The sequence below is a fragment of the Gavialis gangeticus genome, unplaced genomic scaffold, assembly GCF_001723915.1.
Source record: "Gavialis gangeticus isolate Ggan-Ray unplaced genomic scaffold, GavGan_comp1, whole genome shotgun sequence".
In the NCBI taxonomy this organism is placed as follows: domain Eukaryota; kingdom Metazoa; phylum Chordata; order Crocodylia; family Gavialidae; genus Gavialis; species Gavialis gangeticus.
In genome coordinates, this window is record NW_017729025.1 from 80061039 (window position 1) to 80079569 (window position 18531).

The 18531-nt window shown below is 42.1% G+C and overlaps 1 protein-coding gene across 3 annotated transcripts in view; it reads right to left on the bottom strand.

Annotated features, from left to right (window-relative positions):
- Nucleotides 1–3109: 3109 nt before the first annotated feature.
- The window catches only part of BMF (Bcl2 modifying factor), a 20479-nt gene continuing 5057 nt past the window's right edge, over nt 3110–18531 (bottom strand). For 2 of the 3 annotated variants that reach the window (XM_019518987.1, XM_019518985.1), the window contains exon 4: nt 3110–5850. In XM_019518987.1, coding sequence (XP_019374532.1) covers nt 5749–5850 — 102 coding nt within the window. In that variant the 3' untranslated portion in view covers nt 3110–5748. Of the gene's footprint in view, nt 5851–17623; nt 18266–18531 lie in introns of those variants that run through there. The other variant, XM_019518986.1, reaches the window with a different exon arrangement.

Here is an 18531-nt window from a genome sequence, read left to right on the forward strand (position 1 = left end):
ATCCCTTAGGCTCTTCTGAAAATTCCCCATTAGAAGCCTAACTTAGGCACCTATTTATTAAAGGTCTTTGCCATACTTTTTTATATCATGTGATTATAACAAAGAGTGGTTATATAGCCTTTCTAACCTCAAATTTTCCTTACATAGCTGTCTGACCAAAACTGGAATTGCCTTCTGAATGGTGCAGAGTTGGCTCCCACAAGCTGAGGAGTCTGTGGTGAGGCTCTCCCAGGGCTGAGTCCACAAGTTTAGGGAGACTCCACTAGGTTTAAGGGTAACTTTATACATGCAAATTTGTCATAATAGATTTTAAAGTTTAAAGATCTACCCCTCCCACCCCACCCCTCCATTTCCCAAAGGCAGCAAATAGTCTGAAGACAGAACTGAAAAAATGGCTTTAAAAAGAAAAACCACAGACATAAGTTTCACTTCCCTGAAGCCAACTTCCAGCATGGTATTCATAGGAACTGACCCTTTGTTCTGTGGGAAGAGGGGTTGTTGGGGTGGGGGGAATGGAAGGCATGGAGGAGAGAAGGGATGTCAGGCTGCACATCATTTAAGAATACACACATACAATTATGATCCAGTGCATTTGATGTGTTTGGTCTTTTCTGCTTTTCCTTATGGGTAAAAACTGAGCTGTGTACCACCAGGATGGATATGTACAAACCAAAGAAACAATGACAACAAGAGCTCTTTAGGAACTGTAAAAAAATCACTGAACGATCGTTTAGAAATACCTCAAGGAATTGGTTTTTCTTTTTTTTTGTTGCTAAAACAGTCAAAAGAAACACATGAGCATTTTTTAAACAACCACAAAAGCTGTTTTTAAAATAATATTCTTTGGAATGATATAAAAAGCTTTTCCATCAACTTATTTTAGTACGCTACAGCATTTGGCTCCCATACAGAATTCCCACTGATGTAAAGGGGCGTATGATCCTTGGTTCAGAATCCCCAAAGCAGCCTGGCAAGGTTGGTAATAGTAATGTGTAAACTAAGGCAAGCCCTCCAAAGTTCTGTAATGTCTTTAGCTTTCAAAGTACCAGTAGAGTCCACTCCAGGGGCTTCCCTTGGTTCAGAATGGGGCTCTAAAAAGGTACCAGCTATTTTACTATTTGTACAGTCTCACTAGAGAGCATTATAGATGCTGCTGAAGATCAGCAGAGGTAAAGATTAAAGTGACATTGCAGAATTTGTACACTACAGATTGCAGCAAATGCCTGAAGTCTCTATTCTAACTCCTCCTACTTTATCAAAACTTAGAACCCACAAAGGGAAAGGCAAAAAAATCCCTGAGCCAAATACATCCCTGGCATAACTTCACTTATTGTAACAGAATTAGACTGGGCGTGTCTACACATGCAATTAATGCAAAGCAATAAACTCTGGAGCTTATTGCTCCCAGGTGTATTGTTTGAATGTGTGTTCAGGACTACAGCACGTTGAATTGGGCTGGAGCAGCCTGGCTGGCAGAGGGCCCCAGGAGCAGCCTGCCAGCTTGGGGCTGCTCCCCTTGCTTGGCTCAATGTGCTGTGAAGGGGCTGGCTGGTGCATGAGGGTGCTCCAGTGCGGGGCCAACAGGCAGGCAGCCAGCTGGGGCAGCATCTACATGTGCGCTGTTACAGAGTAAAATACTCTCCAGCAGGATAGTACTAGATATAAGTACTGTTCTGCTGCAGAGTTAATTAGTTTACTGAGCCTAATAGGGCAGGATGTATAGACACATGATGTTTACTGTGGAGCTAATTAGTCTACTCCACAGTAAACGTCTTGTGTGGACACACCCACTGAAGCTGAAATGGCATCATGGGGGTCTAAGACTAGTCACATCTCAGACATCATTTATTCAAGCTTTGTTTGAGCAAAGGCTATTAGTTCTTCCCAGAAGCCAGTCATAAGAAACAAAATGTTCACTAGTGTTCTGGTTCTATCACAGAGGATTGGTTTGCTTTCCCTCTACCACCTTCTTGATACAAAGCTTAAGAAAAGGCTCGCAAGGATAGTTCACTCAGGAGCCTGCCTCCTAACAAGAGTTCAGACATCAAGAACACTGACAAGTACTTACTGCTAGCAGGCTGCTTAAATTGTCAGAAAATGACAGACAGACTTGATACAAAAGGAAAATAGATTCCAAAGAAATAACGACAAACAAATAGAACAGTAACAGTTAATACACACAGTAAGTTATGCAGAAGTCCATACCTAGCAGAGACCATCAGTACCTTGAGAGAAGACTGCAGCCCACATATTACCAATGGCCACTCCATCTCTCAGAAATCCGTTCCATCCTCTACCTGCACATTATCCTAGTCATGGCAGTTTGCAGCTACTTTTGGATAGTCGCTTTATGATTACTGGCTCAGCTTTCAAGAACTGCAGGAAACAAAGTAGGGAATACTTAGTTTTACTAGCACCAGGCTTACTGGATCCAGAGAAGGTTTGGGCAATATAGATACCTGAGAGAGCAGAAGGACACAAATTAACATTTACCTAGAAAACTCCTCCCCTCAAATCAAGAAAATTAGGGACTGAAAATGTTTTGGTAATCCTGAGAGGGGAAATGGACTTCTACACTACTGGTGCCATCAGCTTAAGCTCAATATACCCCAAGAGTTTCTCATTTAAACAAGAATTAGCTTATGAGAAAGAGAAACCAGCTAACTTCTTAGGAACACTTTATCCCACATTGAGTGTATAGAAAGCGACTGAAAACTGAAATCCCACCAGGTCACCAAGGCAAACCAGCATGTAACCAACCAAAAGCATCCCATCCCCTTGTTAACTAAAAATGCTTCCCAAACCAATCTACACATTTCTAAAGGTGGCCAAACGTAATAAAGACGCTGAGATGAGCATGCCTTTTAAAGTACATGCTAAACCATCCCTATTTAGGCAGAATGGGTAACAACTATTGCACAAATGAGGTGTCTGTTGCTAACCTGTACAGGAAGAGATATACACTGCAGGATGAAGGGAGAGGATGAAGGAGGAATCCACTATTTTTAAGATAGAGTGAGGTGTTAAGTAGCAAGCAGCTCATGTTCTCTATGAGGTCAATAGCAAACCCTACCCCCCAGCCGAAAAAGAAAACTCTTGATTTGACTTCATTTTTTTAACCTCCAATATACGCAAATATGGGAGGTTCTTTAAAAAGAGCATCAGTGGTTGTCACGTTTCTAGCTTTCAGCAGCACCACAAGTATTGCAGGAAGTCTGACCTTGTCTAGAGGAAGTCCAGCATCTGCATTCAAGTGGCATATTTCACCCTTCACTGAAAACACAGAACCAAAGGATTCTAACTTAAGACACTGAGATGTGATGTGTAGTTTGATAAATCTATTGTTAGCAGTGGGCATCATGGCCAGGGAGCTCCATCTCTTCCTGAGCCAAACATTTCTCTGTAGACAGCCTAAGTACAAAGCTTCTTAAGTCAGGGGTCCACAACCTAAGGCCTGTGGCCTACATCTGGCCCACAAAGACTGGATCCTGCTCACAAAGATCTGTTCTAGCCTATGTTTTTTTAACCATATACTTGTCCCCTGATGCCCTTCCAGATTACCCCTTTATGTGCAGAGAGGGTTGCTCTCTAGCCCTCCTAAGGTAGGCTGTACTTACTGTCACTGCCAAATTAGCTGCTCCAGGTTGTCCTTCACCATGGCTTTCAGAAGCACATTTTTTACTTGGGGTCACATTAGGGGAGTAAGAGAACAGCCCTCCACATAAGGCAGCTGGGGGATCGGTGGCCTGCAGTAGCGGCTGGGTTGCAAGCACTCTTCTGCCATTAGAAAAGGTTGCCAACCCCTGCTTTAAGCAGTAAAAGTTTCCCCGATTGAAAACTGAATTATAGATATGCTAGCAAGGGAGACCCTACTGACTAACTCTGTAGCACACATACTCAAATAAAAAAAAAGCAAAGTTGAGCTGAGAATTGTAGCTCTTAACTCTGGATAAACATATTACTCTTCCTCCAGCTAGGAGGGAAAATAATCATTTCACATGAGGAAACCTGCTTGTACTGAAAGACGATCACTGCAGAGATGCATAAGCCAAAAAACTCCAGGGAGCTGGTTTGGAAGCTAGACAAATCCTGCCATGGAAGAACAGAATGCCAGTCAAGTGCTGGGGCTGAGTCCAAACATAACTGTAGTACATACTGTTACCAGGCACTTTAAGGCAATGATGAGAGAGCAAGGGAACTGGATCATTACAAATGTGAGAGACAGAAAGGGGTTCTCAAAGAAGAGCAAGCAAAAAGAGAGGGGAAAAACGAGGAAAAGAAATATGTGCAAAACCTCCTGCTTTTCTAATACAGTAATGCTTTGGTGTTCACTGTTCTTTACAGCACATTAGGAACTCAAGAACCCTACAATAATTTGTGCTGATGTTCATAGGATGACTAAATCACTCTCCAAACAGATTCTCCTCAAGCTAGCTTTCTAATTTGTGATTTATATTTTCTAAGGCAAGTAGAGAAACGGTCTGAACAAAGCAGAGACCCTATTGCATTTCCCTTACTGAATTTGTCATTGCATTTGTTCTTTTAGTTCTACTGATAATATTTAAGACTACACATACACAAAAAGTTCCTTTGGTTGATAATTCTCCCTATCCTATTCCAAAACTGACAGTTACATGCATTTAAAAACTCCTGAAGAATCACAAATCACAGGCTGCTTGGAGCTTGCATTCCAAGTATTATCTTTGCCACCAGTCATTGTGTACTAACACCAGCTTCCAGGATTACTCAGTGGAACAATGGACTAACTGCTTGTTCAAACCTGCCGTCTATGGGAATCAAACTAATTGCCAGCTAATTTCCCAGTCAAATATGAAGTAAACATGTCAGATGCCTGGGATTTTAAATTTTTTGACCAAGCGCATGATAACAAAGAGGGAAAAACAAAAACCAGAGGACTAATGGAAGTGTAGAGATCAGCAGTTCTAGAAGAATGATTCTTAGATTATATTCAGTTTTTATCAGCTCCATCCTGGCTAATGGGCACAGTATATTGTGTACCCGACCTTTGCACAAAGATACAGAAAAGCCATCGATACTTCCTGGAAGATTTTGAGAACATTCTTCTTATACAAACAATTCCATTTCTTGGTGATAATGACAAGGAACAACTTCATGTGATGGATTTGCAGAGGCCAATGAAACCATTAAAAGAAACAAGATTTTCATTCAATTCTCACTAGTAATAAAAATGCAAGGAAATGAAGCGTGTTCCATCAGCTGTGAAATATAAAGCCACTTCCTTGTCATTGTTTCTAAAAAATAACTTTTTTCAAGGCTATCCCAGCGAGGAGACTACATTTTTAATTGGAAAGATATTCAAAATATAGTTAAAGTCAGTGGTCCCAGACCCCATCTTTAGCCAGCAGTCAAACTGACAAAATGCTGCACTCCATCAACTAACAAAAGAGAGCAGAGGAATCTGTTAGTTTAGTATCTGCCTTGCTTGCATAGAGGTTTCTGATTCAAGGATTGAGCAGCAAGCTTTACCAAACACATCCACATTCTAAGACTTTCCTTCAACAGTGTTAGACAAGAGCTCCCAACCATGGGAGGCAGGAAGCAACAAAGAAGAGTCCTTAAAAAACAAAAAACAAAAAAAAAACTTTGTCAGATGATCATAAGAGTTTCAAAGTCCTCACATCCGTCCGGCGGCATGCGTCTCTCTCCTCCAAACCAGTGTTTGTTCAGTGCTCCCTGCAGACTGGACCTGGAACAGGTGGATGAGTCTCACCTCTGACCTGCTTGATTCCTGTTTGCCTCCACATTTAAGGCCAAATTATGTAGGAAGAGAAGTATCTGCCACCACACTTGATTTCTGTTCTGCTGATGCTGTAAAGACAATGATCGAAATGAGGTTATTTATATTTTAAAAATTGCAACACACTACTTCTCTTTTCCAACAACTCTGTTACATTTTTCAAGAGCAGACACTTTAATCCCATCAGCACAACAAGGGGTGGGGAGAATAAGTTCTCCTGAAATAATTGTAGCTCTAACATTACAAAAAGAAAAGAGCAGACCCTTTATGCATTGTACACAAGAGGATTAAACTTTTTTTTTTTTTGCTTTCAGGACTTTGCAGAGTTTAGCCAAATGCTGTTTTTAATCAGATTGGCTTCTGAGCCTCTCAAAAGCCCCAGCTGCATGAACAAACAACTTTCTTAAAAAAAAAGAAAAGAAAGCTCCCCCCCCTTCACCCCAAAAGTAGGGAAAAATATAACTGGTGATCCATCTGTAAGTGATTTGACACCATGAAGGTCAAAGGGTTAATCTTCAATTTAAACCACACTGCTGAGACAGCAAAACTCTGATTCCATCTAGTACAAGAAAACACACTCGCGCGCACACATACTCCCCCATTCCCTCCCCCACTACATTTTCCTTCCCAGCATCTCCAAGATAATACTGCCCTTTTTATAGCTACTTTTGACAGTAAGCCATAAATAATCAGCCTTGGAGCCCTTTCCTACTGACTGGAGCCAATTAAACTTTAAGCAAGAACATACTTGAAAACAAAAAACCCAAAACCAAGAGGTTATTTCAGGTCCCATTGTCAGGCAAGAAATTTGGGAGTTGAATTTCAGGGGGACACCAGACCACATAATACTGCTTTTGGGAAGGAGCACTGTTGCCTCTTTTGTTATATGTAATCACCTCTGTGAAAGTGGTTCCCATTATACCCCCACCTTCATGTATTTTAATAGCATCCCATACAAACAGGTGGGTTTCTCTTTACACTGCACAGCCTGGGATACTGTTTCACATCACAAACCAACCCTTAATTATAAGCCCAGTATTCGCTTATTCATCCAGAATTCTCTATTTGTTAAGTGGAGCTGCTGACCTCAAAAAAAGAGTCCTCGGCAAACAGCAGAGTGCAAGACTGGCTTACAGTGACTTTGCCTCAGCACATAGGACAGCATGATAGGGCACTGAAGCACGTTATATGAACAAGATGTTTCAACTTAGATTAGTCCAGCAGGGAAGAACCACATGATTGCAAGGCATTCTTTACACAATCATGAACTGAAGAGAGCCTTAATTGTACTTCATATACTGGAGTTGTTTCAAGAGAAATCTTTAACACATTACAATAAACTCATTAAATTGTGCTTATAGCTTCAGGATAACTACAGTTGTATAAAAAGGCACAATCTGAATCACAAATGCACTCAGAATAGGCTTTAAAGGCGTATTTCCTATATTCACACCATAGCAACAGTCCATTTGTATTTTATTCTTATCTCCAGGTTTGAAGGGTTTACACAGCCCTAATTACAACGTTCCAATGTCAATGTGTTCAATGCAAAATCCACAAGCAGTGATTGTGGAGTCTGCCATTACTGGGCTCAATCCCCATAAACAGCCTCTCTACTGGCAGTGTTACACTTACAGGCAAAACCAACCCTCTCCACTAGCTCTTCACAATACTATTGTTAGGGTTGTGTTAAGTGTCACTGGACCTCCAAATTGCTCTTAAAAAGACAGATTTCTCTCTCTCTCTCTCTCTCTCTTTTAAAAAGACCCCTTCCTCTTTGTCAGACTTTGGAAATTTTACTCATTCTTTTCTTCCCCTTCCCCAAGGCCACATTTCAGAACCTGCTCTAACATGCATGTTCACCCACAGTGCCCTAAGAATATCTAGAAAAATGCCCAAGTGCTTGTTAAATAAAGGAAGTTTCTGGTAACAAAATGGGGAGAATTTGAAGGTACAAAATCTCCAATCTACATCATTAGTGTCCTGCCTAAAAGAGCAAGAATAGGCACAAACACTCTACGACACTTCCAAGATAATCTGGTTGCACACATGCTTGTGTTATTTCATCCTCTTGGTAACATAACACACTCATCTTTAAGCAATCTGGTAGGGGAAATTTAAAAGTTGGTTTAAATAACCTGCAACCAAACTTGAAATATAGTATGTAGCAGTGAACTGGTGGCCCTTCTTTCCCCATCTGCTCAAGTTGCATTTTAAAAAGTGCTTATTTTAGTGCATGTGTGTGGGAGGACATGCATTTGTCTGAAGTGCATGCAATTCAGTCCTCTACAGAAGCAAAACCAGAATGCCTATACTACTGCTTTATTTCAGGTAAGAGGATTCTTATTTTCTTGTGCAACAAGGAAGAGATTTCTAAAAGTCGGTTTGTCTTATGAGGCTTACGAGGTGAACTTAAAAAACAAAGCAGGAGGAGGGAAGAGAGTGCTTGTCACTTTGCCAGATAAAAGGTCTGTAGCTATTTCCTCCTCTGCAAAAAGTAGTAGCTTTTACAAAATATATATGCACCAGGAATTCAGGCCGTTTCTACCCTGGTTGGCTGAAGAACTAGCAGGATCTGATATCACAAGTATCAAGGAAGAAAACTCTGACTGAGATAGGAAGCAAGTTTTAACCAGCTTCTTATGTGTTTATTTTCTCGGTCTATTTCAGTGGTTCTTACCTTTTTAGATTCAAGGTACTCCTTGTTAGACTCTATGCATGCCTTGCAAAATGGCAGCTCTTAGTTTTCACTTATTTTCTGACTACAAAAAAAATAATAGAGCAATTTTTCTGTTGCACAGAACTCAGAAAGACTTTAATAGGTCAGAATTTTTGTAACACTATTAATTTCTATGTGAAATTTCTGGGTTTAGCTTGTGAATCCTGTTTGTACACCTAATAGTGCTAAACCTGAGTAGCACCCTGGTTGAGAATTACTGTCTATTTAATTCAGACACCTATGGGAAAAAGCCCTCTTTGTCAATTGGATGCCCTGACATTTTCAATGAAGAAGGGTCAGAAATATGTATCCAAGAACCTGTGAGATTTCCAGCAAAACTCAGAAAAATTGGACTAGGTAGCACGTGGGGGAAAGTGCACCATATTTCCCTTCCCTCCTCTCCTCTCTAACAAATCGTTCTTATGCCTTTTATATATATCAAAGCAGTGAAAAAGGCTAAGTACTTAGTTTTAGTTTTCACAATCCCCTTCTTTTTTAAATCGGACAGTATCTTTAAAATCTCTACAAACCACCTGATTTTTCAATCTCTAATAAAATAATACCACCATCACCCAGTTCCTTCTAATAATTGCTCTCAGAATGCTGTACAAGAGCGGTCAGTACCACAGCTTGAGAAAAAAAGGCAGAGAGTGGTAACATTTTTAAAGTAAATTGAGGGCGGCCACTCAGTAGGCCAACGGCAGAGCTGGGAAGGTTACTAGAATATCATTCCACCGTCCCACTCACTGGGCTATACTGCCTCTATTTTCCTCTGCTCAGGTTTAGTCAGATTCAAAAGCACCACTTCTTCACTCTAACAGGATGCTTTGTTTTCAGCTATATGAATTCAATGCGAGACAAGAAACATGGAAAAAAAATAGCAGGCACTTTTTACCACTATTGACAAAAAAGCCACTTCAGAGGAAGAATTGACCCACACCTAAACAGGGCCTTTTTGGACTTTTCAGTAAGTTTGAGTAATTTTTCTGTGGACATGCTTTTGCCAGGACTGAGCACAAAATACTCAAATATCTCAAGAAAAGATTTTTTCCATGGTATTGCTTGCCTGCCAGGAAGGACCAGAAATCTCAGGAGAGCCAGTTCATGAGTTATGCAGTGTGATTTCTGACATGAGGGTTTCAGTCAAGTTACACAACCTTCTGCAATTCACCTAGCACTATGTCTGGTACAAACTGATATTCTTCCTAAGGTTAACTATCCTGCAACATGTCTGATAAGAGCCATTCATTAACTTTACTGTTAGAGAAAAACATGATGAAAACAGTTTGCTACTGATTCTAGAAGTGAAGGAGCCTGCCTACCCCCAATCCCCTCCAGCCCAAGCTGTGAGTAAAGCAGACTAGAGTTGTAAAGTGTCATAAGCCAAGAGGTGACACAAAAAGCTTAAAGCACATAAAATGGTTTCCTATTCCAGCTGCAGTCTTTTAGAGGATATCCTTCAGAGATTGTCTGTCCAAGATGGTTTCACATATGTTTCAATGAGTCACAAGGACAGTCATTTTACAGGAAAATATCCAGTACAACAGGAAACACACCCCGTTTCTTGAACTGTCCTGGTATCCACCATGATATGGGTATATAAACATGTTAACAAGCAACATATGAGTAGTAATACATGGAAGTGGACCAGGGACAAAAATTAGGCATGTGTTTTCAATAATTCAGTATTCCTTCACGGCGTTGGACAGTGTGCACAATAAAAGGTATGAATGTCATGAGCCAGCCTCATTGTTCTCCCACTCATCAAAGCACTTTTATTCATATTCCACCCTTGGACACAGCACCATCATGAGATGTCAGTGGACGTGAGACATAGTACCTAAGAGGTTTTTCCTTTTCATACAGCTCCTTATATCAGAAGTAACAGCTGACTGGTTGTTAAGGAAGTTTGTTTTCCTTCTGCTGAAGAAGTGCAGTGGATTTCCTCCTTACAAAATAAATTGCATGATTATCACATACACACTTTGACATAAAAGTTTGTGTAAGTGTATATAAAAATCACACATGCATTCTGTACTGCTGGTGGTTCCTTATTACAAAATAACAGACCTATATTCATATCATGGCTGTCAGCAGCTCTTGGCTTTACTACACCAATCTCTTCCTACATAGCTGTTTGAAGGAGCAAATACTGGTCCCAACCACAGTAAGCAGAACCATGATTTATCCAAAAGTGACAACAGTATAGTATAAGAGGAATTCTTGTGGATATGTAAGTCTTAGTCTTTCTTTGATGACTAATACAAGTCTTGGCAATATTACCTTTTCTTTTTTTCCCCCCAAAACAAGTAATACTTGCAACCTAGAAGTCACTGACTCATTGTTGCAAGCTGGCTTTGGCTGCCAGGTGGCTGGAGACACATTGTGCTACAACATAGCAGACTTTAGTTTAGCAAGACTGTAAGTCATCCCCTGCCCCGCAAAACACTAGAGGGCACACAAGGTGATGCCCAAGAAAGAAGTGAGGGCAAGGGAGGAACCAAGGGAAGTCAAATTACCACATCTCCGAGTGGCCTCCTAATGACTAGGGAGGAAAAAATATACCTAAGAAGTTCAGTTCTCTTGCTGTCACACTTAAAATGGGGTTCAGCAAGGAAGGCCAATAAGACCCTTTGTATGACAGGACACCGAAACTCCAATATGTGAAAGTTACACTTGCAAAAACAAGAGAAACCTGCTGCAAGAACTATGCGGTTCTTTCTGCAATGCCCGAATTAGAAACCAGATAGTCAACACGGGGGGCAAGGGGTTCAGAAAGGCCGGGATGCCAGAGAGTCGCAGAGGGGAATAACCAGGATCCTCACCACAAAAAGTCTGTTTGAGTGACAAGCAGCTACATTTAAAGCAGGCTCTCCAGCTCCCAGGACGGTTTGGCAGGTGAGCCATTTCTTGGAAGTCCTTATAATTCAAAACAACCATTGCACCACTTGCTTGTTCCTTCCCCCTTTGGCCCGAGCCTACAGGAAGTGGACGCATACAGACACCATGACAACAGCCAATTGACTGTCAACCTGGAAAGGGCAACTCACGGCCAGTACTTTCCCAGGCCCCTACCGTGTGGCACTTCCCATCTTGTGCAATCAGGAGGGGTACAGTTGTTTTCCATTTAGGGTGAAAAAGTAGGAAGGGTCCTTCATTCTCCTATCAGACAGGCTCACGGGATTTCTCTACCTGCTACTTTTATGCTCAGAGCCCTTGGTAAGGTAGTTAGAGCCCTCATCTTTCCATCCGCCTGAATTTGTACAGAATCCCTTTCCAAGTCGCAGAATATCAGTTACAGGGGTCCAAACACTCCCTATATTCCCCCTCTGAAAAAAACCCAGTGGCTGATAAAAGGCTTCCCCTGATTTCATCCTTCCAAAACTGAGCCTTGAGACAGAGGAAATTTGTCTCTGCTGATGAAAGTGACCCAATCTAACCTCTCGAGAGCTGCCTGCTCATTCTCGGTTTGCTCTCCACATTGTCAGAGCACCTCCACCCCCGCTACTGATTTCACTCAGGAAGTGGAGGCAGATTTACCAGCTTACTCAGCACTAACCTTGCTAAAAATATGGAATAAAACCTTTTACAGGTTCACTGTGAAACCAATGAAGCGTCTCATACTGAAGCGGTGTTTGTTGTCAGAAGTTCTCTTTAACCTATACTCTAAAACTGTGAGCAATGTCAACCGAAAAAAAAAGACCTTGGCTCTAGTAGCCAGGAGGGTCCTCCTGATCTTTATGCTAAACTAATCCCTTCCCGAAGAAGGGTGAAGTTTCAGAGGAGTTTCTATATCTCATGGGAGGGCAGGAATGACCTGTCTCCCTGTTCTTGGAGATTTATATTTATCTTAGCTTTTGCTTTAAGTGACACTTGCAGATCTCCTGCAGGAAAAATACCCAAGGAGAGATTGAACTGGAGTGGTTTTCGAGCAGAGCTACATACACCCCCACCCTATTGGGAACACACAAAGGCAAGCAGTCAGGTGCAGTGCTGGAGCCTGTGGGTAATTCAGCCTCTTGTCAGCAGTTCTGATGACTCACAAGCTAAATATAGACAGCGATATAAACAGAGCCAGCCACAGAGCAAACACTGCTGAGCTGATCCATCTCTCACGCACAGTCTCTCTGAAACTTTTCCTTCTCACTAACTCTTGGAAGTCATAAGGCATCCAGTGAGGCTCAGCTCTCTGCTCCAGAGACCTCTCATTGTGCTGCCAAAGGTGCAGCTCCCTGTCGACACCTGAGGCTGTGTTACATCATGCAGTCTAATCAGGGTTAATGAAAGCCCTGCAGCTTTAAAAGAATAGTGTAAAGCAGAGAGGAAAATATAATGTTTTTAAATAAACCAAACTCTTTGCTGCTGGCAAGGATAGCTACTGGAAAGGCAATGACAGGTTAGAACAGTCTTGTTCAGCGTCTACTATCAGAGTGTGGAGCAATTTCCTAATTTGACCGCTTCACTGTCTGCCTTCCATTAAGTCTGGGCAATACATACATACATTTCTCAACAAAGAATCAACCCAAACCTATCCTTACTCTTACAAATAGATGGCATTATGTCAGCAGAGCTGGGAACTGGAGCCAGGACTTATATCCTATCAACTGCTCTGCTCCTCTTTTACTGGGAAACCTTGAGCAAGTTTCAACTTCCCCATCTATAAAAATAGGATAGTACTGCCATTTGATTATAGAATAAACTGCAGTATCTTAGATGCCACAGTGTGGCAATGCAAATGTTGACTTGCTTGGGGGTGGGAGGGTGGTTTCAAGTCTTCAAGACGAAGTTACTGCTAGCAGGTTATGAAGGATGTTCAGATTCTACAGTGGCTCAAAATGGGTTGTAAGTTCCCTGTGTCAGAACAAGGCTGCACGCAATGCAAGGAATGCTTCAAAGTGGGGGTTAGCAACCTTTTGTAAAATGTGGGCTGCACCTTGCAACCCAGCCGCCTTTGCGAGCCACCATTCCTCTCTGGCCACTTCAGTGACAGTGAACAGAGGCTGCAGCAAGAAACAGCAGCCCTCCATATGGGCTGTGGGAGGTGGCTGTAACAACTGGAGGCAATGGGTGCATCATTAACAAAAAGCAGCCTGATCAAATGGCTGGGGAATCAGTACGCCCTTAGTAAAATACGGACTGGTTCAGAGCTTTGCACACCAAATCTGACCCAAAAGTTGCTGGCCCCTACTTTGAAGCAATGCATGTCCTGACACTGACAATGTTGTCACACTGCATCCTTTACTGAGGGAGACCAAGTTGTTAGGCTGCATCTCATTGTTGTTCCAAGTTTCCCCAGCAGATTCCATAGACCTTTTGCATTCCAGGCTAATCCTTGAGAACCTGCATTTTGCCTTGTGGCCAGGCTGTTCCTTACTTCCACTTTGTTTCACCAGCAAGCAGAGCCATACAGGACACTTTCCTTTCCTGAGATGGACATTTCCCCACCCCCCTTCTCCCACCCAACAAAGTCAGAATGAAAAAATGAAATAATGAAAATGTCTGTAAACTGAAGATCTTGAAAAAAACCCCAACCTTGGCTGTGTCAAGCTAACACTGGAAATTTCATAAACTTTTCTTTCAATTGTGACCTTTTAATTATTTTGCCAGTCAGCGGTTTGTTTGTTAAGTCAGTGGTTCTCAACTTTTTTAGACTCAATGCACCCTTCGTTAGATGCAACGGACCCCTCAAAATGCCAGGTCTTGGGTTTTCATTCATTTTTTGATTACAGAAAAAAGAATAGAGCAATTCTTCTGTTCCAAAGAACTCAGAAAGAACACAGCAGATCAGAACGTTTTTATCACTATGAATTTCCGTTTGAAATCTTTCAGGGATGTATTTGGTAACTGTGTCGGTCTGAGACAAAAAGAAATGCAAAACTCTAAAACTCTTGGTTCACAGACAATACCTTTTATTAGACCAACTAAGAAATGGCAAAAAAATGTATGCAACAGACTGTAACAGAAGGGATACTCACCTGTAGGGATTGTCCCATGATGAGCCAAAACCAGGCTCGGAGATTTTTTTGTCCCCCTGAGGACACCAGAACAAAGGGCCTGGAGCAATTGTGCCTGCAGGCCCTGGAAACGGTTCTGCAGCCAGGATGGGTAGCTGCCAGGGTCTGGTGCAGAAGGTGGGCCATAGGGGACAGCTGGGAGCAGAGGGAGGGACAAATCACTGTAAGGAGACTGCAGGGATCTCGCTGGGGGACCAAAGCGGCAAGTGAGAGAAGTGAGCAGAGCCCACAGGCAAGCCCTGGCTCTGATTGAAGGGGGAGCACCTGGGGCTGGGAGTTGGCAAGTGGCTATAGCCCATTCCTCTCGTAGTGGACACGTGGGGGGCCCCAAGGGAGTAAGCAAGCAGGATAGTAGACCCGCCAGCCCTTTCTGAAGGACAGGAAGGGGTGATGTGGGGAGAAGGTTGTTTATGTATTATGGGAAGCCGAGCATGGGCACCAGCCGTCAGCAGGAGGACCAATGAGGGAGCTCCCATCGCACCCAGACCTGAACTAAAGTGACATCAAGACACTGATAGTCAACCAAAAGACTGTTATTTTGGGTGTCTACATCAGACCTACGGAGGGTGTGATCACCTACCTATAAGTGTATATATGTTGTTACCAAGTTATATATATCTATTAGCATTGAGTTAATTAGTATTATCCCGTAAGTTAATTGAGTTATGAATTAAATCTTAGAATAGATAGCAATGTATGTGTACAAATATAAATATATGTATGTAAATATCTGAATATGATTTAATAGGTATCTATATATTATACATAATAAATATTGTAAATAGTTACCTATTCTGTCAGAGTGATGTTATAGGAGGTATCCCCGTACTGGGATCCTGAAGTTCCTCGTTAGCCCAAAGGAACGAAAAGGACAGGTGTAGCTGGTGCCCCAGGGCTCCACAAATTGCCACTGGCAGTGGTTAGCACCCCACAGTGAGGTGTTCAATGTATCTTTCTTTTTTCTTGTTTGAAATCTTGAGGTTTATCTTGTGAATCATGTTTGTACACCTACCAGTGTTAACTTTGTGTGGTTCTCTGTAGCACCCTTGAAAGAATCTCTAGGTAGCTCAGGATGCCATGGCAAACTTCTTGAGAATCACTGTATTAAAGTCATTTCAAAACAAACAGTCGTTTCAAGGTAAAACCAAGGTAAAACACAAAAAATACAACTTTTGTTTAGAAAGCCTCAACAAAGACATTAGACCATCTGGAAACTTTTCCAAAATGCTTTTAAAGGGAAGAAAGTTATCACGACCAACTTTCTCCTGCAAACAATTTTGGTTTTGTAGAATTAGTGCTTCTTGACAAAAAACATTTTGTTGGGGGAAAAACCTGACCAATTTTCTTCATAATAGCATAAGACAATGAAGCAAGTGGGTTGTGGGAATGGATGAGTAAATACTGGCCACTGTCCTGTGTCCACAGCCCCCACTAGAGTGGTTTGGACTACATACTTGGCTCCCTGCTGGATAAGTCCAAGCATTTGAAAGGAGGCATCAAGATTTCACTCTACAATGGAAGATATGTGACAAGTTTCACTTTCAAGTGGAAAGTTTCCAGGAGGAAGACGGAAGAATTATTTTGCCATTACACTAGTGAAGCGGTCCATTTCCAGAAGACTTCCCATAACTTGTATAAATTGAGCCCTCAAGGTATAATGCTCAGGTCAATCCCTCTTTTCTTATACTTGCATCAAGAGATTATCTGCTGAACTGACTGGGGAATTTCCAGAAGGGTAGAAATAAACTGAGATTTTGTATTGCTGAGTTTCAGTACTTTTTGAACATGGTGAGCACGTCCAAATCAGTTGCGGGATTTCTGATGTGTTTGAAGGGTTCTTTGTTGTTGTTTGCAGTGCACTTATTTACCCAAGAAAGCTCAGCTCGATTCAGCATCTGGTTCTCATTGAGGCTCTGCTTTTTTTAAACCAAAGTTTTCCAGCTGGGGTGATTGAAGCACAGAGGTCAAGCGACTTGTCTGAGGTCGTGCAGCAAGTCAGTGGCTCCACTTGGATTAGAGCCCAGAACTGTCCTGGGCTACTACTCCTTTACCCTTAAAGGGACAATTTCACCTTCTGTAAAATGACCTTATAGTTGGGGAAAAAGATGGAATAAACTGATTTCCACAAAACTGTAGCCTGTTCAGAGTCAGTTCAGCTAGAAGTTGATGAGTTGAAGACTTAACATACTGAGAAAAAAAAATACAGAACTGGAGAGATTTGTGTTTCAACATGACACATGCTCTGTCACCTCAGGCTTGCATGTTGCATGTGCTCACACAGAAACTTTTTACCACACCGGGAAGCACCCAGCATCTCAATTATGCTCCGTACTAAAGTCTACATTTATGTTCCATTCAAGTCTAGTGGCCCAGAGCAGAAACTAAATTCTCTCCTAAACACAAAGTTGTTTTGGCTGCTCCTTCTGTCTTCCTGCCCCATGGTGGGGGGTTTGGGGTTGAGCGAGGCTCCATAGCTTCTGGTTAGCGCAAACTGATGAGGGGCGCTGTGGTATACAAAAAGGAAAGAGAACTACCTGGGCTCTTGGACATACCAACTTTGCAAAGTGACCAACCCTAGCAGGCTCTGTTACTCAAAAATTCAGGACTCTTGCAGGAAAGAGTTCTTATAGTAATTAGTTAATATTTGAAAAAACATTTTAAAAGATAAGTCCACTGAGCATTACGTAATGGTGCATTAGTGTATTGACACTGCACTAAGAATAAAGATGCAAAGTTTATTATAATTATATTTTATTGTAACATACCACTGTTAAATAAAACCATAAAAGGGCTGAATGACAGGCCCTCTAGTATTGGAAGTCATTTTAGTGTGGCAATATGCACTGATTTTGTGGACTCATACACCAAACACTTAATAAATTCTCTCAAATCTTACAGAGCAGTTTGAGCAATAGCTCCTCGGAACTAGTCCTACTTTCTGCCAGTCCTTAGGGAGGCTACAATGGCGTGGCTGTTACTTGAAGGCATACTGAATTGCTTCCTGATACCATCCAGGAATTAGTGGGTTGTGACCAAATTCTCAGAGTAGCTGGAATGGAGCATCCACTGCTGGGACTTGTACGGAAAATGTCTGTCTCGGTGTGGTACAAGTCACAGTGTAGGTTTCTAGATTTTAGAGACTGCCCCTTCCACTGCTCAAGAACAAACCATAGCCCACTGTAAAACAGTTTGTGCATCTCCAGAGATGGACTGATTCTGGAATAGCTTGCAGCAGTGAGCTCCTGCACAGGACCCTCTTTTTTTGTGTGTGTGATTTGTGCCGACAGCCATGGGAAATCCTCCATGCGGGGCAAGAAGTGAATGTGCTGGTATACATATGACAATAAAAGTCTCACTGGTCCAAGGCACAGCTGTATGATAACATGAGGTCTCCATATGTCCCTCACAAAGAAAATCCTTTGACAGTCCTAAAAGCTGATAACTTTCTTAGGGCCAAGCTGTGGAAAACCACTGCTAAACTATTTCATGCTTGTATTTGGTCTACTCTTTTAAATGTTTGTAAACCTGTTCAACTCTTTGCCTTCCCAATTCAAACAAAGACACAAGAGCTCTGCCTCTGCTGGTTGCCTGAGCTGGTAGTGCAGGCAGATGCTTTTGTTTACTAACTCTCCCACATGCTTGGCTGACACGCAATTCAATTCTCCTGGGTTGTCAGTCCCCACACGCCTGCCTTGCACTGCAGTCATTCATGTGGTGTTCAGCGCCACTGCAGACCAAGAGCGTGCTTCTTGCCTGGGGGAAGAGGAGCAGGGAGGGGACAGGCCAAGGTTTCTTTGTTGGGCTCTTTTCGAGGGGGGTGGAGATAGCATTCTTGGATGCATTTCCCAGACACAGACATCGGATAGCTACACTCCCCAGATGGAAAGGGTCAAGTTACAACCAGTTCCACTGCTTCCCTTTAGGATTCTGGGAAACAAAGATTGTAGCTAGCTTTTCAAAGCAATGGGAAAGCTAACATTGAGTGTGGCTTCAGGGGCAGATTGTGAAAAGGTGCCATT